General features: G+C 52.9%; 1 protein-coding gene across 13 annotated transcripts in view; it reads right to left on the reverse strand.

Moving 5' to 3' along the window:
- Positions 1-13: 13 nt before the first annotated feature.
- Positions 14-26,855, reverse strand: part of MARK2 (microtubule affinity regulating kinase 2) — a 72,293-nt gene continuing 45,451 nt past the window's right edge. The window contains exons 2-19 of one of the 13 annotated variants that reach the window (XM_024255325.3): positions 15,708-15,887; positions 15,412-15,465; positions 12,754-12,802; positions 12,361-12,426; positions 12,201-12,271; positions 11,925-11,981; positions 10,917-11,153; positions 10,349-10,468; positions 10,148-10,247; positions 9,958-10,070; positions 8,692-8,824; positions 8,239-8,417; positions 7,863-7,960; positions 6,873-7,034; positions 5,973-6,230; positions 4,902-4,928; positions 2,736-2,780; positions 14-2,162 (exon numbers count right to left, since the gene is read on the reverse strand). In XM_024255325.3, the coding sequence (XP_024111093.2) occupies positions 1,802-2,162; positions 2,736-2,780; positions 4,902-4,928; positions 5,973-6,230; positions 6,873-7,034; positions 7,863-7,960; positions 8,239-8,417; positions 8,692-8,824; positions 9,958-10,070; positions 10,148-10,247; positions 10,349-10,468; positions 10,917-11,153; positions 11,925-11,981; positions 12,201-12,271; positions 12,361-12,426; positions 12,754-12,802; positions 15,412-15,465; positions 15,708-15,887 (2,310 nt within the window). In that variant the 3' untranslated portion in view covers positions 14-1,801. Of the gene's footprint in view, positions 2,163-2,735; positions 2,781-4,901; positions 4,929-5,972; positions 6,231-6,872; positions 7,035-7,862; positions 7,961-8,238; positions 8,421-8,691; positions 8,825-9,957; positions 10,071-10,147; positions 10,248-10,348; positions 10,469-10,916; positions 11,154-11,924; positions 11,982-12,200; positions 12,272-12,360; positions 12,427-12,753; positions 12,803-15,411; positions 15,466-15,707; positions 15,888-26,855 lie in introns of all 13 variants that reach the window. The other 12 variants (XM_024255326.3, XM_024255333.3, XM_024255328.3 and 9 more) reach the window with 12 other exon arrangements.

Below are 26,855 nucleotides of genomic sequence, written 5' to 3' on the forward strand. Positions count from 1 at the left end.
AGGAGGAGGCAGCTCAGATTCCAAACATTCTCTTTATTACGTGTTTGATCCAGAGGAGAAACTAAGTGCAGGGTTGGGGAGGAGGGGGCTAGATGGGGAGGGGCCACCTTGCCTGGGTGCCCCGGGCCCCTACCCCCTTTGGGAGCCAAGCCATGCCCTCCCGGCCCCCTCAGAGCACCCGGGCTGTTCCATAGGGCAGGAGGGGAAGGGAGGGAGGGGAGCCCTTGGTCTGAGCCGCAGTAGGAGTGTGGAGCAGGAGGGCTGAGGTTGGCGAGGCCCCTTCCTAGGACGCAAGGGCTCGGCTTAATCGCTGAGCCTGGCCTGGGAGCGGGGGTGATGAAGAGGGGTGGAGTCATCATAAATCAAAAAAAAAAAAAATAAAATAATAAAATAAAAAATAAAACCCATCACAAAAAAATGTACAACTCAGGTGAGGGTAGGGGCAGCCTCTGTGTAGGACTCCCTCCCCCAATTTCTCAAGAACAGAAACAGCAGAGAAATAAATTAAGGGATGCAGTGGCCACCACCAGCCAAGCGCCCCAAACCGCCCACGCCCACACTGGCCACTGAGGGTAGCAAGCTGGGAGTCGCTTCGCCTATCTGTCCCCCACCCTGTGGAGGGCAGATGCTCCCGGCCCTGCTGCCTAACCCAGCCTTCTGCCAGGTGGCCCTGGGCAGTGTCTCCTGAGAGGAGGGGGCGACAGTGTCAGGAAGAAAAGGCAAGGCTGAGAGATGAGAGTGGTGAGGGAAGTCACTGCTATGGAGAGAGCTGGTGCCCAGATTAATGCCAATGAAGGGGAAGCCATGGGGAGAGGAAGGGCGAGGGGGCTGTGCTTTCAGACAAAGGCTCCCCCATCACAGAGTGCCCAGTGGCCCTGCTCTGGAGACCAACAGCCCAAGCGGCCCCCTGGGGACTGAGGAGCCAGTCTGCCCTACAGTCCCCTCCCCTCTCCCAGCCCTGGGGTCAGCCCCTCCTTCTACCCGGGAGGGGTGGGAGAAGATGGCACAGACTTTGAGGAGGGAACACACGTCCCCACAGCAGCTTGTGGAAGGAAATGCCCAGCTCTGGGAAGGAGGAGCAGAGGGTACAGTGTGGAGGGAGGCGGAGCCTTGTGCCGGCCCTCCAGCCTAGGCAGCCCCGGAGCAGCCCCCAGCCCCACCCACTGCAGGGCTGCGCAGCACCCCCGCCCCCTGCCCCACCGCCCAGGCCTCCAGCCCAGGGGCCTGAGGTCAGGGGAAGGCCACCTCTGGTGGTTTGCTTGGAGGGGAAGGAGGGAGGAGAGGGGAGAAGCCCACAGTGGGCCTGGCGGAGGGCCTGACGGGAGCTCCACCACTCTTGCCTGAGAGTGTTCCAGCCCTGAGCCACCCTCCCGGGAAACCCCACAGATCCAGTCTCGACTGTCCCAATGGGGCAGGGAGGAAAGGTGGCCGCTGGGATTTTTTTTTTTTTTTCTTTTTTCTTTTTGGTAATAAAAAATTTCTTGGTTTAGGCGAAATACTCTGTGCAACCGCAGTACCGAGGGGGAGCCCTGCCCCCCCATCCACCCTCCCCTTCCTTTGCCTCCAGTAGGGGAGAGGGGAAGGGGGAATCTCTGGGCAGGGGTGAATGTGGGGGGCTGGAGAACAATCTCCCAACCCCCACAAACATGTAAGAGAAAACTGAGAAGGGCCAGGGAGGGGGGAAGTGCCAGCAGGGGAGACACACCAATCCATCGCTGCAGTCTCGCCCAGGTGGGGCGGCGCGGCGGCCGGCAGCCCGTCCAGCTGGCCCGCCCCCGCCGCCCCCGCTCCTGGCAGCCTGTTAAAGCTTCAGCTCGTTGGCTATTTTGGAGGCAATGTTTTTGAAGGCCATGGAGGTGCCCGATATCCGCTTAAATCGAACCCCGTTGAGAGAGAGCCGCGGCAGTTTGCACACCTCCATCTCCCACTGCACGAAGTCCTCGTGGCCCGGCGTGCCGTGCATGCACAGCAGCATGTACTTCTCATGCAGCTCGCTCTGGCAGCTGTTCGCGTCCAGCACCTTGCGGATCTCCCGCATCATCTCGTTGGGCTCCATGGAGCTCGTGGTCTTCATACTCCACGTGAAGCGGAGGGAGCGGGGCTTGGCCTCCCGAAATTCTTCCTTTTCTTTGTCGTTGCCGCCACTGCCCACCACGTGAGGTCTGTGGAGAGGGCAGAGGCGGGCGTCACGGGGGGGCTGAGGCACCCCACCCCAGGAGAGCCACCCTGGCAGACAGCCCCTGAGCCCAGAGAGGAGAGCGGGAGGGAGCAGGAGCAGCCAGGCGCGGCCCCTGGCCTGCGGGGGGCGGAGGGTGGCAGTCCTCCAACCCCCATCTCTCAGGACAGCGAAGGGGAGGAGAAGCCAGCCTTGGGGTTAGGCGGGGTGGGGTCAGGGAAGACACCAGTGCCCTCAATAGCACGAGCACAGACTCTCTCTCCAGAAAGAAGCCTCGGAGCACAGGGAGTGGGATAGTCCAGGGGTAGGAATCTGTAGCCCCGACCACCCGACCCAGAACTCTGACTTGCAGAATATACCAGACCTGAGGAGAAGGGCCCGTAACTCCTGCAATTGGGTTTGGGAAGGGGAAACTCTCTGAGGAAAGGGAGGCCCCAGAGGGTAGGGACAGGGCAGAACGACGGGAGGAAGAGCCAAGTGGCAGAGGGAAGAGAGGAGCAGGAGGCTGTGGCAAGCCCGGTGGCCCGGGCAGGGCCAGTGCTGGCTCCAGCCCTCTCACCTGAGCGTCTCCACTCGGTCTTTGCTTTCAGGTTCATTCAGGTTCCTCAAAAAACAGAGCGAGGGAGAGTTTAGTGCTGTGATCTCTCGCTCCTTCCGCCGCCACAGACCCAGATGAGAGTGGGTCTGGGGAGGTGCCACCAGTGGGTGGGCAGGACCCAAGCCCAGGGCCCTCTGCCCATCACCTAGCAAGCCAACAGGGCTCTGCAGCACCTCACACTGGCGGCTCAACCATTCCTTTCCAGCAGGGAGCCCAGCACATGGGGCCTGTCCCTCCCCACACTCCTAGATCTGTGCCGGGGAGAAGGAGCCTCTGCTCTGGGGGAGGAGGGGGAGTGGCTGTGCACGCACTTCAGTGAGCACACGGCCCGGCACGAGGCTGCTCCCCCACAGCCAGGGCTCACGCGCCGTTCTGGGGGTTGCGGGTGCGAGTGCGTTTTTGGAGCCACACGCTAGGGTTTCAGGACTGCAGTCCTTTTGGAGGAAAGGGGCTGCAATGCCTTGGATCTCTGTAGGAGGAGGGGCCATGGCTACGCAAGGCCTGCATCTGCATGGTAGGCACCTGGGGATGGCTGCCTGCTGCTGAGTGGAAAAGGCGGCCTCCTCCGACCTTTCCCAGCTTCCCTACCTGCTGGCCTGCCAGGCCATCTGCTCATACACAGGGAGGACGAGGGCGGGGTGGGGCAGGGCAGGGCAGACACCTTGGGTGGGTGGGTGGGGAAGAGGTCTGGCCCCGCTGAGCGGCTTCTCCAGCTCCTGGCTGGAAGATGGGTGTCTGGAGCTCGGAAATTGGGGATTGCAGAGGAGGAAGGATGTGAGAGGAAGGAGGAAGAGCAGCAGCACATAGAAATAAACAGGAAGACACAACCAACACAGGGGTGCACACAAGCACACTGCGAGCAGGGAGCCCGGCTGTGCGAGGAAGGCACCCTCCCTGCTCTCTCCAGACCCCCTGTGGGGCAGCCCCCTGCTGGGGCCCCTTGAGGCAGCAGCCAGCCATGCAGTCAAGAGCTGGGTGGGAGGAGGAGGGGATGGGGAAAGCCTGAAGACCCTGTCTGGACGTTCCTCCATCAGCTGTGGCACCGATGTGCCTGCCAGGCATCCCAGTCCCAATGCAGGGCCTGAGCAGACAGCCTTGGGGAACAAGCACTCTTAACCTGGCCCTTGGTCTTCAGCTTGGTATTTGGCCTCCGAGGCCTGCAGAGAGGATGAGCATAAGGCCAGGGGTGAAAGAGCCAGGAAGGGGCCCGTGAAGGAAGACCCCTGAGTAAGGGTGCAGAGATCTCCTGTTGTTTTGCTACGGCTTGGGGTAGAATGGCCCTTGCCCTAGAATGTCCCAGCTCCCCGCGCTTTGGAAGAGACAGGCCATATCTGGAGAAAACAGCCTAGAGGAGAAGAGGCTTGATTTATCCAGATGCTGCTGGTGGCAGGGGTGCTGGGGCAGGGGTGCGGGTGGGTGGGGCTAGTTCTGCAGGAGCTGCCAGGAGGGGGTGCTGTGCTCCGTTTGTGAAACAAAAGCTCCTAAGGTCTGGGGGAGCCAGACTGAAACCTTGGGGCCCCAGGGTCCCTGTAGTGTCTCCAAAGTCCTGCGATCCCATAGACCACGGGGAAGAGGTCACACAGCTCTGAAGTTCAGGAAGCCCAGGAGACAACAAACAAGATACCATCCCAGATGCACTTGTAACCCTGCAGCTTCCTCATAGCGCATGCACATGACAAGGGAAAGGGCAGGAAAGGATCCCAACACTTGTGACCAAAACCTGGGGTGAGGGGGAGTGGGGGTGGGGTGGGGTGGGGTGGGGTGGGTGAGAGGAGACAATCTTAAAGGGAGGCTTCCCTGAGACGGTCTCCTCTTACTTGAGGACAGGCGTAACTGTGGGCCAAGGAAGGCCCTCATTTTAAAGCCATTTGCCCTGAGTGGGCCAATGTGGCCTCTTAGCCCTGCCTGCTCGTACTGGGGGCACGGAGGGCAGGCCTTGTGCTGATGCCCAATCAGAGGCAGTCTTCATCCCTTTAAGATGGCAGAGAGAGGAGGGCCACACAGACTTGGTTAAGCAGATGGAGGAGAGTAAGAGCCAGAAAAGGGGAGTTAGTGATGGAGGCAGGACACAGGACACAGACACACACACACACACACACACACACACACAGCGGGCTCAACGCCTACCTTCTGGCAAACCTGAAAGACAGATTTCTAAAAAAACAAACAAAAAAAAAAGACAAAATAAAAAAAGAAATAAAAAAAAAAACCAACAAGACGGTATGTGGATAAGCAGGTGGGGGGGTGGCTTTATAGGTTCAAGGGTCATCCCATTTTCGGAAGAGCCGCTCAGCGAGACTAGAGTCCCAGGCTTTCAGACCTGCCCACGCTCTCTGCAGGCCTCACACTTGCATTCTGGGGCTGGGATGGGGCAGTGGCTTTGGCTCCTCCAGCAGAGTGGAGTGAAACGTAGAGGAAGGGCAGGCGAACCTGTTCTCTCAAAGCCCCTGCTGCTTCCTGAGCTGCTACTCCAAGGCAGGGAGAGGAATGACAGGATGGGGATACGGAGCATCCCAGGCCAGCCAGTTGGCTGGATGCACTGCAAGCTGCCCCTCTGTGGTGGCTGGGGGCTCAGGTGTGAGAAACCCCGTGAAGAGATCCCCACCCTGGGTCCAACACAGGAAAGCTTTGGCACATCGGAGTTAGGTTAGGGAGGAGGCCACTGTAGGCTCTCGCCAGTGATTTCATTTATAGGTTTCACCCTAAGAACCCCCAGGCGGAAGGGCATGGCTGCGGCTGCAGCCAGAAACAGAACCAACTAGGGGAAGAGGCAGTCAAAGGGGCAAGAGACCAGGACAAAATTTTCCTTGCTGGCCCCAGCCTGGCTCATGCCTCATGACTTTGCAGCTGCGTCACCAAATATAAGTTTCCATGGGAACCCAGGAGAGAAGGGGGGGCTTTTATTTTAGCATCTGAGTTCACACTCTCCTAGAGAGGAGGCGGCATCGGCCATCTGCTTGGGGCCAGAGAATGAGGGGTGCCTGTGAGGAGTTGGGGAGAGGCCTAAGAGGGGTGGGCCTGGGCACATAAGGTGTTGACAAAGACCTAATTTCTTGTGCTTCCTGAAGCCTCTTCTAACCCCAGGACCCAATACCGGTACAGAGTGTCCCAAACCCCAACCCCCAACCCCCAACCCACCCCGAGTCAAGCAGGAAGTCCTGGCCTGAGCCTCTCTGCCACCCAAAGCTCCTTGCTTACCTGCGTACAAACTTGGAGGTGAACTTGCTGAAGATGCTCCCAGAGGCCCCCCGCCGGCCCTGGCTGTGGCCAGAGGGAGAGGCTGGGGTCACACCGTAGGGCAAATTCTGCTGGTCCCGCACCTGTCGGAGCTGCCCAGCATGGAAGGTGCTTCGGCTGGACACACCCCGGGGGAAATTAGTTCGGTCTGGGGCTCCACCACTGCTGCTGATGTTGTGGGCGGATGGGGAGGCAACAGGGACACGCTGGGGGGCTGTGCTGTGGGAAGAGAAGTGGGGTCGAGGGGGACGAATTAGGGTACAGGACAGCCATCATCACTGGGCACCTGGACACCCTGTGGTGGGGACAGGGAGGGGGATGCTAGGGCAGAGGCAGCCATCACGAGGACACAGAAGGAAGGGTGTGACTACTGAGGACAGTGGTGAGAAGGAAGTCTCGTGGAAGTGGAAGGAGATGGTTTGGGAAGGGAGGGAGGGAGGCAAGGAAGGACCCGTGTGTGGAGTGTGGTTTAGGCTGGAGAGAGCGGGCTCCCTGGGAGCCGGGCAGACTGGACCCTCAAGGGGGCAATGGGGACCAACCCTTGAGGATTGAGTCCCTGTGATTCCGACTATCCCCGGGGTCCCTAAGGAAACCCAGGAAGGTTCAGAACAAAAAGGTTTCCCTTTGGAGCCTTAGGACAGCTTCCTGCATACCTGTTCTGAGAGGGAGAATTGGAAAAGAGGGGCATTAATGCTCTTTTTTGTTCCCTCCACTTCCTGGCCGCAGGGGACAGACCCATTTCTTGTGGCTAAGATGACAAGAACAGAGCAGGACCCCCAAGTGGGAAGAAGAAATTGCTGGGGCAAGGGGGTAGGGTGGGCTGAGGGCAGCCAGGTGCACCAGCTGCCCCAGCACACTTGCCTGGGCCGCGGCACCTCACAGTTACTCTCCGTGGGGGGCAGCCCAGAGGCCTTGTTGGGGTGCACGGAGGCCGACATGGATTTCTGGTGCTGGCGGGGCCGGGCCGCAGAGACTGCGGCAGAAGCAGAAGCCGTGGAGGCCCGGGACCCTGGCATGGTTAGGCTAGGAGACAAAAGCAGCGGAGAGGCCCGTGTTAGGGGTGAGTGAGGGCGGGAGGCCTGGATTAGGAAGCAAGGGCAGGGGAAGGGCCAGAGCTGGGGAGCTCTAGCAGGGTAGAGGTCAGGCCTGGGCAGCAGCGGGATGCAAGTCAGAACTGAGGAATGCGGGGCTGGGAAGTAGAGGTGAGTGAGGTCGGGAAGCAGCGAGGTGGGTCAGTGCCTGGGAAGAGGAAACCAGAAATGAAGGAGAGCAGACAAGGGGCCGCCGCCTCCAGGCTGCAATGGCCTCCTAAGAATTCTAAGAACAGGAGAGTTTCTTCTACAGAAAGAGTGGGGTGTTGCTGAGGGGAAACTTTCATAAACTCAGAAGAGATAGAGCCAGGAATGCAACACCAAGAAATGCGGCCGGTGAGGGCTGGGGAGCTTTGGTCTCATGCGGATGGCTGGAGTTGCCCTCTATGTGTACACCCCTCAAGGTGGGCATCTCTTGGTTCTGCCCTGAGCTGGGACCCCCAACACAAGGCCTTAGCTGCTCATGTCTAGAGAAGGGCAGTTGCCATACCCTGGCCGTGGTCAAGAAGCGAGCATGTAGCTGAGATGGCCACGGTCAGCCCCACACTTGGCAAACTGCAAGAAGCAGTCAGAGGAAGATGGGGAGGAGGCAATGGCGTGGAATAGGGGAGGGGAAAGCTGGACTGGACACAGCCAGGATGGAACTCCAGGGAGCAGGGAGCAATGTGCTGGCAGGGACAGGAGACCGTGCTGCTGACAGACATCACCCTGTGAGACATGGCTCCTAGGGAGCGAGGCAGGCAGGGCCCGGGTCTCTCACCTGTCTTTGCCATTCTGGATGGAGGCCTGGCCGAGGCTGGCCCGCTCCAAAAGTGGGGAATTCCTGCTTCGATTTGTGCTGGTGGAGAGGACGCTGTTCTGTGGGGAATAAAGGGCAAGCATTCTATCAGAAAGCCAAAGTGGTCTACAGCCAGGTTCTCCCCCCAGATTCATGGAACAGGCTTCCTGTCCCTTCCACCTGAAGCAGACAGTGGTAGGTTAAGGAAAGGATTCTGCATTTACTCCTGGGAGCGAGGCTTCCTACTATAAGCAGAAGTAGCAGCCAAAGGGAACAGAGTCTGAATTAAGAGAAGAGCTGCCTGGAGAGGGCAGGCCCCACTGCAGGAAGGAAGGAGAGGGCGGGAGGTGCGGCTCACCGTGGAGGGCGTTGGGGTGGTCTTCTTCCTCTCCAGACCGGGCAGGGGGCTGGCAGGCACCTTGGCTGTGCTGCTGGCTTTCCGCCCTGACTCCCGGTCCTCCTCAGGCCGCTTATTTTCTGCGTTGTTACTCTGAGTCTTCTTAGAGTAAGAATTAGAGGTGGGAATGGCAGGACCAGCTGCTGGGCCAGAGGGAGGGTGGGAATGGGTAAGGCCAAGGGGTCCACTAAGCGCCAGCCCCATGCATGCTCATCTCCTACAGGGCTGGCCAACAACCCAGCAAAGCCCCCATTCCACAGAGGCGAGGGAAGGGAAGTGGCTTGCCCATAGCCACACTACTAATAAGTGGCTGAACCAGGACTGAAACTTAGTTGTGTTACCCAAGTCCCCACAGAACCTGTGACCTCTCTGGAGAGGGGTGAGTCCCCACCTACAACTCCCAAAAGCATTTACCCTGGTCGCTGAAGCGCCGCTGCTTGGGATTGGCCGACACGCTGCGCTGTACCTTGTGGGATGGGGATGGGGCGCTGCTATTGGTCAGATCAGCTGAAGGCCGGGGTTTCAGGGTGATGGTGTCGCCTTCCAGCTGAAAGAAACAGAAAACAGCTTCAAGGGAGGGCAGAAGTCACGTGGAGATCCCTACGGATGGACACATTTACACATACCGCCCTCTCCCAACACTCAAACACCCCAGGATCATACCAGACATCCACTTGTAAGACCAATAATACATCCCCCCTGGAGGAGACCCTGGAGACACACATGCTCTGACACAGACACTGACAAACACAGTCTCAGAGAGGAATACATAAGCCCACACACCCAGAGACACAAACATCCGCAAGAACACATGTCCAGACTCATGTCCACTCCCCTCAACACAGAGCAATATGGGCCTATACCAAGTGTCACCAGGTGCCTCTTAAGGATCCCACCACCAGAGGGAGAGCAGGGCAGGGAGGCTGGGAGTTCATATGGGGACACTCAGATGATGAACAAAACCCAAATGGGCAGAAGAACAATCACAAAGTCTCCAGATCCACAGACGGGAAGACGGACACATGCACACACACACAGATACACACACACAAACGTAAAGCACTAGACAGAAGCAACAGACTCAATAGCCGGGTATGGTGGTGCATGTCTGTAATCCCAGCTACTTGGGAGGCTGAGGCAGGAGAATCGCTTGAACCCAGGAGGCGGAGGTTGCAGTGAGCCAAGATCCTGCCATTGCACTCCAGCCTGGGCAACAAGAGCGAAACTCCATCTCAAAAAAAAAAAAAAAAAAAAAAAAGGCAGCAACAGACTCAAGCTTCCGATCAGACACACACAGAGACCCACACACACACACACACCCACCCACCCAGAAATGTACACTTCCAGATACAGAAAGAGACTCAAAGATATCTACATCAACGTAGAAGTGCTAGCCGATGACCTAGACACATCTAATCAATGCAGACTAACCTAGATCAACTCACCGGTATTGAAACTCTGACCCAGTCCCACATTGACCCTACCAGCTTTCTATTAATTCACTCATGGAGATCAGTGAATGGGCCAGAGGACCTTAGACACCAAAGCTGAGGCTTAAAATTGGTGAGCAGAGAGCACACCTACTCAGAGATGAGCTTCTGCCCTCAACAGGTGTTAGAAGCATGGGTGCTACTGACAGTGAGGCTGGCCAGGTCAGAGAATGGAGCAGGGAGCACACACCTCGGAGCTCTTGTAGCCCAGGAGCAGATAGGTGGCCATCACCTCGTTGTATCTCTGGCCCACCAGCGAGTCCTGGATCTCTTCCCGTGTATACCCCATGGACACCATCAGCTCTGCACAGGGGGACATACAGTTAAGACTGGCCTCAACTCCTAGGCAAGCTTAACCTCACAGCCCGGCACAGCCTCACCTGTCCGCCGGGGGTCCTTGTAGTCAGGGAGTGGCTCCACGTAAGGCTTTAGTTCATCATCTTCGTGACCCACATTCATCCATCGATCTTTCATGATTTGCTGGGGAGCACAGAGAAGGAAAAGGGCAGGGGGAAGAAACTCAGCTGGAAAGTTTCTGTGGAGACCCCAGGCCCTTCCGCCAGTTGGGCTCCACTGCTCACCTCTAAAGTGCCTCTCTTGCTGGGATTAAGAATGAGAAATTTCTTAAGCAGGTTTTCACAGTCCGTGGACATGTAGAACGGAATACGGTATTTTCCCCTCAGTACCCGTTCCCGCAGCTCCTGTAGGAGGATCCAGGGTTAGAAAACTGAAATCACCCCAAGGCTAAAGGAAGAAACCTAATATCCAAGATCCTGAGAGCTTAAGCCTGGCCAAGCAGACATAAATGAAATATGGAAGAAGGTAGACAGCCTGGGGACAAGACACCTCACCAGAGAGGCATGTGAAGTCAAATACCCTCGTACCCTCTAACTTGACCAGTCCGAGGCCTGCAATCCGGAGTGCCTTGGGGGATGAACACACACACAGTTTATCCCATCTTTCGAGAAAGGAACTGAGGTTATTCATTCCCAGATGCAGAAGGCCTTTGACTGCTGCTACCTCAGCAAGCCCTTCTCTGAAGCTTTGGCTCGGGACAAATGTAGACAGGTGGCAAAGGCGGGAGGTCAGGGCTAAGACCAGAGGCCGAGAGGAAATGAGAAGCAATAAAAAGCTTGCACTTCACTCCACCTTGAGGTTCTGTCCATCAAAAGGCAGGGATCCGCTGACCAGTGTATAGAGGATAACTCCTAGGCTCCACACATCCACCTCGGGTCCATCATATTTTTTGCCCTGGAAGAGTTCTGGGGCAGCATAAGGGGGACTGCCACAGAAGGTGTCCAGCTTGTTCCCAAAGGTGAATTCATTGCTGAAGCCAAAGTCTGCAATCTTGATGTTCATATCAGCATCCAAGAGCAGGTTTTCTGCCTGGGAGGTAAGATGGAAAACATCAGGGAACCAAGTGAACCAGACTAAGGCCCTGGGCAGGAAGGAGCTGAGGGGAATGGGAGAACAAATGGAAAGTCATCTTCAGTCTCAGAACTTTCTCCACCAATCTCAGGGCAGGGCTTCAATCAGCGTGAATAGGCTGGGCAGGAGGAAGGCAGTGCAGGCCACTCCTCACATGGGCAGCCATGGGAGAGATGGGATCTGAAGGCCCAGAGACCCTGTAAGCTGTGCAAAGCTTCAGCGTCAGGCCCAGGTTAATCAAATCATGTCTGTGAGGACTCAGCAGCCAAGAGACCCACAGGTGTCCTCAAACTTGAGTATCTTGGTAATGGAGATGGTATGCGCGTGCCTGCTTGCAAAGCAGCTGGGATACAGCTGTGGAACTTTCAGCACTCTTCCCTGGGTCAGCTACCAGGTTGCCTGAAAGACCGAGAAAGCCTGGAGTGTGCCTGCCTCGCTTGGCAGCAATGAAAGGTGATGTGCCAAGAGATGAAATGGCAGAGACCCCCTGCTCAACGGCTGGAATGGAACCCGAGGTCCAGCCACAAGGTCTCTAGCACAGGCAGCCCTAGGGGCTTTCTGGTCATCTCAAAAAAAAAAAAAAAAAAAAAAAGAAATAAAGAAAAAAAGAAAGGCTGGAGTTTCCTGGAACACTCAGGGCCTGATGGTTATTGATGGTTTTATCATGGAGAACCAAGAGGCAACAACCTGGCTCCCACTCAAAGGCACAAGGAGAAGTGCATGCCTTACCTTTAAGTCTCTATGGACAATAAACTTCTGGTGACAGTACTGCACAGCAGACACTATCTGAAAGGAAGGAAGAAGGGTTAACCCAGGGGTGCCTGAGGGTGGGCCACGGGGGCTGACAGAGCAGTGACCCTGTGACCTAGTGCTAACCTGCCACACAGATAAGCAGAGCCCAAAGTACCCTCCAAGGGCCACTTACAGAGAGGCAGCTTATCCTTACATGTCAAACCCCAAAAGGCAGAGGTCAGGCCTAGCTCCTATGGAGGGAGTCACACCTACCTGGCGGAATTTGGCTCGAGCCTCTTTTTCTTTCATCCTGCCATGAGCCACTAGGTAATCAAATACCTCTCCTGTAAGAGACCAGTCAGGGATCTCAGTCACAGCTGGCTGGAGGTAGAAGAAGTAGGGGCACAACAGGAAGAGGCAGTTCCACACCTACCGCCACTAGCGTACTCCATGACAAGGTAGAGCGTTTTCTCAGTCTCAATCACTTCAAATAATTTAACTACAAGAGAAAAGGCCAAGCCTTAAGTCAAGAAGCAACAGGGGCCGCATACTGCTCTCCAACATGTCCAGGAGCATCCTAGGAACAAAAGTCTCCCCTCCTTTCATGATCCCCCACTCCCAAGAACAAGTTCCTCTCATGCCAGCCAAACTGCTAAGGACAGCCCAGTGTGCCAGAAGGGGAGACGGATTTTGAGCTAAGCTTCCCCAGGGGCATCCTTGAAGACTGCAGACTCCAGAAGGCAGTGCGCCTCGGGGAGAAGATGACATGCTGGAAAGCAGTGCCTTGCTGTTGGGGAAGAAGAAAGAAATAACAACTTGTGCTCACCTATGTTGGGATGATTCAAAACCTTCATTATTCTTACTTCGCGGAATAGCTGGAAGATAAAATACCAGGGGTCATGCTTGCTCAACTTGCTCCCCTCAGGTCTCGCCAAACACAGTCCCTGCCAGGATTATTTTTTCCCAAAAAACCAAAACCGGGCAGGGAAAAGAAAATAGGGTGGTTGTCTAGCTCATGCACGGCCTTCCCCGTGGCTGGGAAGTTGGGGAAGCTGGAGGAGGGCTGGCTGTGGGGACGTGCTACCCGGGATGGCATCAGGATGAGCCAGCCATGCCCTCTGCTGCGTCTACCAAATCCAGCCCCAAAACAGCAGGCGGGTTTTGGCTGGGTGCCTCTACTGGAGGGAGTGTGAGCCCGTGTGTGTGAATATTCAGAACCCGAGCTGCTGCCTTGGTTCAGTGACAGCACACACCCGACTTGGTCTGTGTAAAGGGGTGGTAGAGCACCAGAGGGGGACCCCATCATTTTCTGATTTACAGTAGTCAGAGGGCTCTGTTCTAGGGGATAGGCCTTTCCTTCCTGGGCCTCTAGGGTGGTGACAGAAGAAGCCACTCCTATATATAGCTGATGCCAATTTTAATCAAATCCACCTCCACACACTCACGCTCTCTTTGTGAAACAAAACCAGGGGCTCCAAACCATGTATTTCCATAAAGAAAGATGACAGAAATGAACTCCTTCCCCTCTGCGGGGGCCAGAGAACTGGAGGTGGGGCTTTTTGTAATTTCAGGCCTCATCACTTGCATAAAAAACAGAACTAGTTTTTGTTGTTGTTTTTGTTGGGGGTAGGGGAAGCCCCAATTCAAGATATGGTTTATGGAATAAAGTGAATACATTTGTTTCCCCTTTAATGATGCCCCAGAGCTTTCCTGAGCTAGAAAGGAAAAGAAGAAAAAGGCTTTCCAATCCTCAGGAACCCAATGCTGACTTTACCCTTTATTAGGGCCTAGGTTTTTCTTTTTTCCCTGGTCCAACAGATATTTTGGATGAAGAGGCAAAAAGCCTGGATACCACCCTCTGGGGCAGTAATGGGAAGCAGCACTGAAATGGGGCCAGAGGCAGCTGCCAGGGCTTCTTCCCCTGAGGCTGCTCACCTGGCATGGAAGTGACATTCTTCTGGGAGAACTTGGGGTTTTCTGGGCTCGTCTAGACCCCTGAGGGGGCTAGCTTCTTCAATGTTCATTTTTCAGGGATCATCGCTGAGATCACATTTTTGGCCAGAATCAGACTGGCTTTAGTAACAAAGAGTCTCAAAAGGTTTTGAAAATGGCTCTATTTGTCTGGTGTTGGTGCCTTCCATAGAGTCAGGAAGAATTAGGGAGAAAACCAAGAAGAATTAGGGAGAAAAACAAGGTCGGGAATAAGATGGCTTGCTGGACTGGCGATTATTACGATGGCAGGCTAGACTGCTCCCAAGGCCAAATGGCCCACCCCACGCTGACTTCTTCTTCTGTGGGGTTGGAGCCAGGATGTCATGAGCAGCCCTTTTTCCCTTCCTCCTGGAAAGCTTCAAGCAGGGACACCCTGGTGATGACAACAATGTTTCTACTGAACTGAAGAACCCTTGAAGGGATCCCAGGGGTAACAATAAATAGGAAACACCTTGGTTCTGGCTATTTGCATGTCAGGGGAACAACTCATCCACTCTAACTCCATGAGCATCGCCCTCAACAACAATCCTTAGCCCCTACTCCTAAGGTTCCCAGTATCACTGTATCTGACTCTGTTAGCACGAATCATGCCTTCTCCTAACTCAACTGCCACGATACGCTTACGGAGAAAATATCTGATTTGCCACAAGATGAACAGAACTAGGTTTTGTTCAGAAAATTTGAGCTGGAGCTCATTCTCTAAAAGGTAGCTGGCACAGAACCCAGCAGCAGGTTCCCTGCTTCCTCTTATTCTTGTATTTCTAAAGCCACTCCCCTGGATCATTCCAGATCTTGAAGTAGCTGCATGTGTTTCTAGTAGTGGCTACAAACATGTGTTTTTGCATAGGGCTGGCCACAAGCCAGAAGATAACAAGATGCAGGAAGTAGGTCAGACAGGTAGGCCAAGTGGCTGGGAATGAACAGAAAGACTTGACAAGAGCCAGTGCCTATGGCCAGGAAGCCCACTCAGAAGGAGTCACCACAGAGGATCCAACTAAAGCCCCGAAGGTAGCAGAGCCATGGGAGGGAATGGTTGGGGGATGGTGAGTGAAATGGCCAGAAAATTTAAACTAGGAATTCAAGAAAAGGTCTAAATGGGGTCAGTAGATCATTGACCCCAGAAGAGAGATTTAGAAAGGGACAGGAGGGCTGGGGGCAGTGGTTCACGCCTATAATCCTAGCACTGTGGGAGGCCGAGGAGAGCGGATCACTTGAGGTCAGGAGTTCGAGACCAGCCTGGCTAACATGGTGAAACCTCATCTCTACTAAAAATACAAAACTTAGCCAGGCGTGGTGGCGGGCGCCTATAATCCCAGCTACTCGGGAGGCTGAGGCGGGAGAATCACTTGAAACCAAAAGGCGGAGGTTGCAGTGAGCCGAAATCACACCATTGCACTCCAGCCTGGGCGGCAAGAGTGAGGCTCTGACTCAAAAAAAAAAAAAAAAAAAAAAAAAAAAAGAAAGAAAAGGACAGGAGGTGCCATGTGCTTACTTTCTGGAGGCTGGAGGAGTTCAGTTGAGTCTTGTCAATGATCTTCACAGCTACCTGAGGATGAGACAAAAAGGCTCCAAATCACTTCTCTGACCAGGCGAAACCCAGGATTCTAATCTACTTCCTCCTTTATATTTCCTACTCCTTTTCATCCCACAGCTTTTTGCACCCCTATATCTCAGGTCTCATTTCTGCCGGATAAACAAGAGGTTGGCTGCAGTAGTAGTCCCATCACCACCTGCTGGAGTGTCAACAGGGCTGGGAGGTGCTGCCATGTCCCCAGTCCCAGTGCTCACCTCTTTCCCAGTCAGGATGTGTCGGGCCAACTTCACCTTGGCAAAGTTACCCTTGCCAATGGTCTTGAGGAGCCGGTAGTTTCCAATGTGGGGCTGCTCATCAGCAGAGGTGGCTGAGTTGCGGCCCCGAATCATGTTGGACTTACTGCTGGGCTTGGAGTCAAGGTGTCCCAAGGTGGGCTGCGGGGTGGAAACAGAGATACCATTACATGCTACACTTCCAGTCCTCTAAACGCTCTCTGCAAAATACATAAGGGATGAGGGTGCAGGGGCAGACTCCAGGGGGCTGGTAGGCATGTGAAGAATCATATGGCAGCAGAAGAAAGGAGAGGGGACTGAGATGACAGCCAGTCTTCACTCCAAGGGAGCATATCATAAGGTCCAGTGCCCAGGTCCTGTGGGTGGCAAAGCTCAGGAGCTGAGCTGTCCCATCACTGGCTCCCTGAACCTCCACTGGCAACACAACAGCTCGTCTGGTTCAGGAGGGAGAGCCGGTACTCCACCTCCCTCCATGCTGCCTGTGCACACTGCGAGAAGATTGCATCTCAAAGTCACGGTAGCAACATGGTCATAACTGCTTCAACGCCCTCATCGCCACCCAAAACTTACGTGAACCTTTATTTTTTATTTATTTATTTTTTTGAGACAGAACTTTACTCTTGTTGCCCAGGCCGGAGTGCAATGGTGCGATCTCAGCTCACCGCAACCTCCACCTCCCAGGTTCAAGCAATTCTCCCACCTCAGCCTCCCGAGTAGCTGGGATTACAGGCATGCGCCACCACACCTGGCTAATTTTGTATTTTTAGTAGAGATGGGGTTTCTCCATGTTGGTCAGGCTGGTCTCAGACTCTCGATCTCAGGTGATCCGCCCACCTTGGCCTCCCAAAGTGCTGGAATTACAGGCATGAGCCACTGCGCCCGGCCATAATAATTTTGTTGGGTAGAAATGTAGTAGCCCTTCCTGCATGGAAGGACTGCATGGCCAGAAGTCAAACCTGAGTCTCCTGCGTGGGAGATGAAATTTCTGCCACTGAACTACCAATGCCCCACTGAACCTTTGTTATTTATCACTTTACATTTATTTGCCGTCTCCCCCAGTAAAAATGGAAGCACATGAAAGCAGGCATATATTCTTTATTCACTGATACATCCCAGCACTTAGAGAGACTGGCTTATGTTTGCTGCTCAATGAATACTTGTACAATGAAAGAACTGAACGATTAGGTCTGAGCAAGGCAGCAGTCTGCCCTGCTCTGCCTCCCGGCTCAAATGAGGGGATGAGGAAGCAGAAGCTACAACGACCAACACTGAACAGGCATATAAACATAATACAGGTTGAATATCCTTTATCCAAAATGCTTAGGACCAGAAACGTGGCAGATTTTAAATTGTTTTGGATTTTGGAATATTTGCATATATATAATCAGGTATCTCAGGGATGGGACCCAAGTCTAAACATTTATTTTTCATGTGTATATTATATACATGGCCTGAAGGTAATTTCATGACATTTTAAAATAATTTTGTGCATGAAATAAAGTGATTGAATTTTGATTATAACCTGTCATATGGGGTTACGCGTAGAATTTTCCACTTGTAGCATCATGCTGGTACTCAAAAAGTTTAGATTTTGGAGCATTTTGGCTTTTGGATTACGGATGTTCAACCTGTACAAAAAGGGTATGGTCTAGACAAAAAACATACATCTATGTGAAGACGTGTACATTCCTCAAAGTGCTAAACACAGACTATGTGAGCCAGCAACTCCACTCCTCAGTATATACAAAAGAGAAATGAAAACAAATCCACAAAAAGCCTGTAACCAAGGTTCACAGCACCATAATCCATAATAGTCAAAAAGTGTAAACAATTCAAATGCCCATCAGCTGGAAGAACGGATAAACAAACGTAGTATATCCTTTCTGGGGAATATTGGTTGGCAGTAAAAAAGAATATATGCTACAACACAGAAGAAACTTGAAAACGATGTTGAGTAAACAAAGCTGGTCATAAAGAACCACATATTGTATGATTCCATTTATATGAAATGCCCAGAACAGGCAAATCTATAGAGACAGAAAATAGGTTAGTGGTTGCTGAGAAGGATGGGGGAAATTTAAGGGTGAAAACTAAGGAGTATGGGGTTTCTTTTTGGGGTAATGAAAATGTTCTAAAATTGATTGTGGTGATGGATACACAACTGTGAATTTAATAAAAGCCACTCATTTAAATTTCAAATGGATAAACTTATGGTATGTGAATTACCTCTCACTAAAACTGTTCAGAGTCTGGGCCAGGCAAGGTGGCTCATGCCTATAATCCCAGCACTTTAGGAGGCTGAGGCAGGAGGATCACTTGAGGCCAGGGGCTCAAGACCAGCCTGGGCAACATAAGGAGACTCTGTCTCTACAAAAAATTAAGAAATTAAGAAATCTTGGGAGGTTGAGGCGGGTGGATTGCTTGAGGTCAGGAGTTCGAGACCAGCCTGGCCAACATAGTAAAACCTTGTCTCTACTAAAAATACAAAAAATTAGCTGGGCGTGGTGGATTACAGGTGCCTGTAATCCCAGCTACTAGGGAGGCTGAGGCAGGAGAATTGCTTGAACCCAGGAGGAGGAGGTTACAGTGAGCTGAGATCGCACCACTGCACTCCAGCCTGGGCAACAAGAGTGAAACTCCGTCTCAAAAAAAAAAAAAAAAAAAATTAAGAAATCAGCTGGGTGTGGTGGCACCACCTATAGTCCCAGCTGCTCTGGAGGATGAGGCGGGAGGATCGCTTGAACCCGGGAGGAGTTCAAGGCTGCAGTGAGCCATGATCATGCCATTGTACTCCAGCCTGGGTGATAGAGCAAGATCCTGTCTCAAAAAAAAAAAAAAAAAATGCAGAATCTGGTCTAACTCCTGATTAGAGCCCTGGTTTACATCTCACAAAGAACATCTGGAGCGATCGCTCCAGCATACTGCAACAAAGCATATGAGGCCAGAGCCTCATCCCAGAACCATCCAGAGCTACCTTGGAAACTTCAAGGAAACAGTTTGGAGGGCAGCAGGGTGACCAGAGGAGTGTGAGTGAAAGTTCTTCCTTTCATGGCCCCTGCTGGCTGTAAGTGAAGCACTCAAAAACCACAGAGAAAAAGAATGACTTGCTACTACCCAAGGAACTGTCCAGCATTCCTAGACAAGAAGCTTGCTAGCTCAACCAGATGTTTTTCAGGCAGAAACGACAGCAGCAAGTTAAGTACAGTATCCTGATTCTGACATTTCCCCTTCTTCATTGTGCCCACATAGGGCCTTTGCATAGTAGCTGCAGGCTGTCTTTTGGTGAGCTGTTTGACCAGATCCCAGAAACACATGAGGTTGGACCTTGGAGGAGGAAGATCCCATGCATTTGGTAGATGTTTGAAGGGGGAGGCTCCTCACATCCCAGAAGAGGCCCTTTTAACTTCCTTCTCTCTTCCTCATCAACCTTTGCATCTCCATGAAGCCCCCCAGCTCTTACTGTCTGCTCATTCCAGCCCACAGAGCTCTCTGGCGCTCTGTTCTCCACGCACCCTGTAGCTCACCTAAGCCTGGTTGGTCCTCAGACTGTGTCTGCAAGACAAGTGGATTTTTAAATACCTGCTTTTTTCCCTTCCAAAGGAACTCTAGGGTTCACACTCCTTGGAGACAAGGGCATTTCTAGGCCCTGCTGGCACCTGATTGGGCCAGTCTCCTGAAGGGTACCCTAGCCCTGTCCAGCAGGGTACTGAAAGCCTGGTCTCCTCAGGCTACCTTTTTCTCAGCCCCATCCTCCCTTTCAGTGCTGCTAGACTGCCTCCAACCCTACCCAGTCTGCCTAAGGGGCAATGAATAGGAAAAAACCTTCCTTCTGCCCCAACTCCTACGAGAGGAAGATGGGTGGGAAAGTTTCCTTGGCAACCTCTAGTTCACCTTCTAAGTTGGTTGTCACTCCCTGTTTCTCCGAGGATATAAGCCCAAGGCAGCAGGATGTGTGACAGTCTCTAAGTTCTCAAAATCCAGACCAGGGATTTAGCATCTACCTGCAGACTTGAGCCTTTTGCCAACTGAGACCAAATCTGGGCATCCCATGCCCATCTTAAGCTCTGCTCTGCCCATCCCGAGCTCTGCTCTGCCCATCCCTCTTGGTGAACCGAGGGGCTGGTCTGTATGGCACAGCAGGTCAGCGTTCCCTGCCTGGCCCTGCTGCACACTGGGCCTCAAGGAGCTTAACAACCACAAGCAAGATTCTACCATTCATTCTCTTCCTTTCTGGTTAAGACTGTAGATGTCGGAGATAAACTGCCAGGTTTCAAATCCTAAATCTGCCACCTACTCAGCACATATTAACTTTATTATTATCATCAACATCATCAAGCCAGGCACAGTGGCTCATGCCTTTACAGGCAGCACTTAGAGAGGCAGAGGCAGGAGGATAGCTTGAGCCCAAGAGTTCAAGACCTGCTGTTCACAAAAAGGAAAAAAAAAAAAAAGAATATATTTAAAAAGGCAATATAGCGAGACCCCCATTCACAAAAAGGAAAACACACACACACACAAACACAAAAAACCCCAAAACAAAACAAGTGTAACATCAACATTACCAAGAAGGAGGTGAGACTATTACAAAAGGGGAAGACAACTACCCAAAAAACAACCAGTGGCCAATATTGCCAGACATCCGTGCCAGGCAGGATCCCGAGGAACTCTGCAGTCCAACAGAACCAGGTTCAAGCCCTGGCTCCCCACCTACAAGCTTTAATTTCCTCATCTGTAAAGTGGCGATAAACATTCTCTACTTCACACAGGTAGATGAAAGAACACATGTAAAATGCCTTATCCAGTGTTCAATAAGAGCAACCATTATGTCCCCAAATACTACTGTCTGCCAATCCAGAAGTCTCACTGTCAAAACAACCCTCCAAATCGAAGCTGAGCCCGCTAACCCAGCTACAGCTCAGCTGAAGGCTGACAAGAGATGCTACGGGCCTTTCTGCAGAAGGGGCCAGGTTGAGTGCCCGCTCTCCTCAAGACCTGGTGAAATGCCACACTCCCTCAACCTGTTGCTAGCCGACACCAGCACCTCTAGCCTTCAAAAGAGGGAAGAAGGAAAGTCAGGAACTCAAGACAGGGTGGCTGTGAAGGGCTGGTCCCATGCTGGGTATCCAGGACAGTGAAATAGAGGAGGTTCTGCTTGTTCAGGAGCCAGAGAAGCAACAAGCACTGGTGCTTGCTCTTTGATCCCCTGCTCCAAAGTCACCAACCCCCTTTTCAGGACTGAACCATCCAACTCACAGGACTCCAAGTGCTCAATCCTTCCCTTACTTACCCCTGCACCCCCTCTTCTATGCTGTAAGATGTTTCCCACAGCAGGGATGTGAGCCAGGGTAAGGAGGCAAGCTGTTGGGAGGAAGCAGAGAAAAGAAAAAGGGAAAAGAGAGGAGAGAGTCTTCAACAGAAATGCTTCTTGGGCCAAGGCCCCAAGTGAGGCAACTTCCTCACCTAGCTTCTTCCCTGAAGGATAAAGAGGTAAGAGTATGCAGTGGCTAATACGGAGAGAGAGTTTCTCTTTTTTGGTTCTGGCTGCACCATTCAGCTTAGCCCTGGGTCTCACCAACAGGATGGCAGGCTGAGGATTAGCTGCCCTGCTGGGCCAGCTCAATAGGACCTGGCAAAACCACGCTCTCCCCTCTACCACCATCCTCCCTGCTTATAGTAAGATGTGGCACACCAGGCACTCCCAAAGCTCTGGCCTATATCATACTCCAGACGGGCCCTAAAGGATGGAGGAGGTCTGTCAAGACTAGCCCCTATGGTCTCAAGTAGCCTTTAGAAAGAATAAGGGGTCACCCTGCAAGGCAGTTATTTAGAACCAAAAGGCAAACCAAGCAGTTACTAAGCAGGCCTGATTCAGAAGTAGGGCTGAAACAGCTTTGGGGTCTGCTACTGAGAGGAAGACAGAAGGCAGGACACGGAGGAGAAAATAAAAAGATAGTTTTGCATCCACTGGGCCTGTCAGGCCCCTTCCGCCTGGGATCTCAGACTCGGCCTAGGTGTGTTGTCAGGCTTGCCCGGAAGACAGCCTCCACCCCGAGAGGCCTGGCGCTGACTCAGGTAGGCAGGGCCCCTGCCCTAATGCTGGAGGCTCCTACCAACAGTTGCCCTGTGGAGAAGCTCATGCTTTGGGGCTCTGCATTCAGGGCTGGCCTCAAGTGTCCTTTGGCTTCCCGAGGGCTGAGAAGGGGCCAAACCAGGAGGGTTGATATCCCCTGGCCAGAAGCAGAGTAAGCCAGGCACTATAGAGTCGGGGGAGAAAAGTGTCCCTTGGGCACCAGCCCTGGGCGACGGCCCCAGATCCTAGGCTCCCCCTCACTGTAGCATGGGAGCATCCTCTCTGAGGCCTCGGGCCTCTGCCTCCCACCAGCCCCTCCTTGCCCACTTGTCAAGCCGCTTGTTCTCAAGGGAGACTCTTCTGGTATGTGCCCCCTCTTCCTTTCCTAGTCAATGCCTCTTCCACATCTGGACACCCTTCCCATGAATATTACTATGCTGGACTCAGGCAGGGCGCCCCTTAGCAACTCTCTAAAGATCCTATGTTTGAGGTGAGAGGGAAGAAAGAGGAGGAGGCAATCCTAGAGTAAAAAGGGGGACAACATACCCGACTGGAGAAAGGGAAAAGGACTACCAGCGACTTCCATTCAGCAGAGCCCACAGCAGAACCTGTCAGGCAGCGAGGGCAAAGTACAGAGGCCGAGAAGAGCCAGGCCCAGGGCGGGGGCTGCCGGCTCAGCCAGCCACCCTTACTCAGCCGGAGCAGGCGACACCTTCCACCACCTCCTCAGTGAAAAGTAGCTAAGCAGCCAGGCCGAGCGGTTCCTGCCTGGGAACCTGGACGGTGTCGCAACCGAAACCACCACTAGCAGAGAGACTGGGTTTGGCAAGGAGAGCAACAGGGACAAAGCCCCGCTGGCTTCTCAAGGGTCAGAGCCTGGTGGCCAGGAAGTGCGCGCAATTCCAGGACAGTACACCAGAAGCAAGGTGGGAGGGAAGGGGCAGGAGGGGAATAGGGCAGGAAGGGAGACAGAGGGAGAAAGAGGCGGGTTTAGATCAACTTCCTTCTCCCCTCCTCCTCCCTCCCTCCCCGGAAGTGGGCAGCCCCACCCTCCCCAAGGTGCTTTGCTGGGTAACAGCTGGCGAGAGGTCGAGGAGACTCACTGGAGACTCACTGCAGCCATGGCTGTCATAAAACCCTAGCTCACCTGTAGCAGGTGGGACCTGGGTAGGGGCAGATGACTTTAACAAAGCCTCCAATAGGGCTGGGGAGGAATATGTGTGACTCAGATGTGCTGACCCAGAGTGGCGGCCCTGCCAAAGACCAGCAAACCACCCCCTCAAGAACGAAGTGGGGAGGAAGGTAAGCAGAAACCAGCAAGCTGACAGTGGCGGATGGACCTCCTACTTCCTAAAAAAGCAGTGCTTAACCTTGGAAACATGCACATTCCACTTAGACACAAAATATCTTGAGCATAATTTCAGGGAGTTCGGGGACTCTGTAAAGCCCCCTAGAGGTTTATGTTTTCTAGATTAAGAGCCTTTATCACTGATAGAGCATTCTATCAATGAAAAAATCATGTTTAATCCTAGATTTTGCCCAAAAGCTAGAAACAATCCAAATGTCCCTTTTAAGTTCCTTCCAGCCCTGCTTCTGAAAGTTCATCCCTAGGTTCTCACTCACCTCCAAGTTTCCAGTCACCAATCCCCTGCCTTACCTTCAAAACAACACTGCTTTCTCAAGGAATTCCAAAGGCCTGGGATTCCTCACACCCTCCTCCTGCTAAGCCCCCACTATGTGGGCACATGGTGAGCACGGGGCAAGCTGGCTGTCTCTCATCTGGAGGAGACTCCCCTTCCAGACCAACGACCCCTGTCTATGTGCTGGCTGCAGCCTTGCCTCTGGTTCTCAGAACAACTTCTCATTCATCCCCTACTCTAGGCTAGGCTCTTTCTCATTAAGGAACTCCGTGACCTTCTCATGTTGGTAGCCATTAACCTCTAGGGAAGGGCAAAGCTTCCTCTGTACTCTCACAGCACTTACGCATATATCCCTGCAAGACCATGCTACTCAGGAATGGCCAAGAAATGTTTGCCTTACACATGAGCTCTGGCCAACAGATTCAACATTTCTGATGCTACTGTATGTCCAGCGCTTACACTTTGTTTTCTCCAAACACAGACCTATAGGGTAGGTAGTCTCCCTGTTTTCCATTGAGAAATTGGCATTCAGAGGTTATGAGACTTGCCCAAAATCTCACAGCTTCTCAGTACAGAGCTGGGGCCGGAGCCCAGAGCTTTTGTCACCATTTCAGCACTCTGCTGTTCTTGACAGTCGCCCTTACCAGTTTCTCATCAACCCTTCTTGATGCCTAATCGTGCTCTCATTTCCCCCAAAAGATAAGCCCCTGGCTCCTCCTCCATAAGCTAGGAGGCAGAAGGTATAAAGACTCAGGAAAGGTGCTCCGGACAATGGGAACGACAATGTTTGATTCAGGCCAATGGTGGAGTGCTGTTTAAAGGCCCATCCCAGTGGTCCCACAGCAACCCTTCCTTTTCCCAGCCCCCCAAAAGTGGGCCCTGACTTCAGTGGGCCCACTGGATCCTGGGCTCAAGCTTGCCTGGGCCCTCTGGCCCTTCACTCACTGGTAGACCGAGAACCAGAGCAGGATCAAACAGCTTCATTTTTCTAGTCCCTTCATTTTTCTAGGGCTTTGCAATGTGACAGAAGGACTGTTTCCTCAATCCTATTTGTGGCAGACAGTAAGGGATTTTGTAAACTGAGGAAATACAAAGCACTGATTTCAAACAGAAAGGCTGGGAAGAGATAGGGTAGGATTTAGATAAAAAGCCACATGGGGGCCAAGCATGGTGGCCCCCACCATGTAATCCCAGCACTTTGAGAGGCCGAGGCTAGTGGATCACTTGAGGTCAGGAGTTCGAGACCAGCCTAAGCAACATGGCAAAACCCCCATCTCCACTAAAAATACAAAAATTTGCCGAGCATGGTGGCGTGCACCTGTAATCCCAGCTACTCAGAGGCTGAGGCATGAGAACTGCTTGAGCCTGGGAGGTGGAGGTTGCAGTGAGCAGAGATTGCACCACTGCACTCCAGCCTGGGCGACAGAGTGACTCTGTCTCAAAAAAAAAAAGCCACATGGGGCTGAGCACTGTTGCTCGTGCCTTAATCCCAGCACTTTGGGAGGCCAAGGTGGGAAGACGACTTGCGCCTGGGAATTCGAGACAAGCCTGGGCAACATAGTGAGACCCTCTCTCTCCAAATTCAAAAATTAGCCAGGCATGGTGCCATGGGTCTGTAGTCTCAGCTACTCGGGAGGCTAAGGCAGGATAATTGTTTCAGTCCAGGAGGTGGAGAAAACAGTGAGCTATGATCGTGCCACTGCACTCCAGCTTGGGTGACAGAATAAGACTCTTGTCTCCTTTTTTTTTTTTTTTTTTTTTTGAGATAGAGTCTCATCTGTTGCCCAGGTTGGAGTGCAGTGGCGCGATCTCGGCTCACCGCAACCTCTGCTTCCCGGGTTCAAGTGACTCTCCTGCCTCAGCCTCCCGAGTAGCTGGGATTACAGGCGCCCGCCACCACACTCAGCTGATTTTTTTATATTTTTAGTAGAGACGAGGTTTCACCATGTTGGCCAGGATGGTCTCAATCTCCTGGCCTTGTGATCTGCCCACCTTGGCCTCCCAAAGTGCTGGGATTATAGGTCTGAGCCACCGCACCCAGCCTTTTTTTTTTTTTTTTGAGATGGAGTCTTGCTCTGTCACCCAGGCTGGAGTGCAGTGGTGCGATCTCAGCTCACTGCAACCTCCGCTTCCTGTGTTCAAGTGATTCTCCTGCCTGAGCCTCCCAAGTAGCTGGGATTACAGGTGCGTGCCACCACGTCCAGATCATTTTTGTATTTTTAGTAAGATGGGGTTTCACCACCTTGGCCAGGCTAGTCTTGAACTCCTGGCCTCAAGTAATCCACCCGCCCGCCCCAGGCTCCCAAAGTGCTGGGATTACAGACATGGGCCACTATGCCCAGCCTCTCTCTTTTTCAAGACAAGGTATGACTATCACCCAGGCTAGAGTGCAGCAGCATGATCTTGGCTCACTATAACCTCTGCCTCCTGGGCTCAATCCATCCTCCCACCTCAGCCTCCCAAATAGCTGCAACTATAGGCCCACAGCAATACGCCTGGCTAATTTTTGTATTTTTTGTAGAGATAGGGTTTTGCAAGCTTGTCCAGGCTGGTACTGAACTCAACAATTCAAGCGAACTGCCCACCTTGGCCTCCCAAAGTGCTGGGATTATAGACATGAGCTACCATTCCCAGAACAAGACTTTGTCTCTTAAAAAAAGTCATGTGCCTATGGCAAGTCCCTATTTATCTATTTTTAGACAGGGTCTTGCTCTGTTGCCCGGGCTGGAGTGCAGTGGTACGATCTTGGCTCACTGCAATCTTCGCCTCCTGGGCTCAAGTGATCTTCCTCTTGAGTACCTGGGACTACAGGCATGGGCCACCAAACCCGGCTAATTTTTGTATTTTTTGTATAGACAGGATTTCTCCATGTTGCCCGGGCTGGTCTCGAACTCCCTGGGCCCAAGCAATCCTCTCACCTTGGCCTTCTAAAGTGCTGGGATCACAGGAGTGAGCCATTGCGCATGGCCATATGGGACATCTCGTAACTGGGAGTTGGAGTCCCTTGTTTTTTAACCCTTCCTCCCTCACTGTATCCAGAAACCGTCTTTTCATCCTTTGATTCTGAGCAACTATCGCTATCAACTGCCAAGAGTCAATAAACCAGAGGAGCATTCAGTGTAGGAGAGCTTGTAAAACTGGCAGGCACTCACCAGTGGAAAGCCTGGATGCTCCCACCCCCAAAATTAACTGTGACTGTTCCACTTGAGAAACAGCCACATTCCTTTACTATCCCATTGTAGATGGGAGGCAGGGGCTGCTCCCTCTTTCCAGCCAGGGTAAGAGCCTCCTTCACAAAGGATAACCAGAAGAGCCTGCAACTTAAGCACAAAGCCAAAACCAAGGTGGTTTACTGCCCTTTAGCTCTCTGAGCTGCAATCCTCACCACAAGGCACGGAG

Source organism: Pongo abelii, chromosome 9 (genome assembly GCF_028885655.2).
Source record: "Pongo abelii isolate AG06213 chromosome 9, NHGRI_mPonAbe1-v2.0_pri, whole genome shotgun sequence".
Lineage (NCBI taxonomy): Eukaryota > Metazoa > Chordata > Mammalia > Primates > Hominidae > Pongo > Pongo abelii.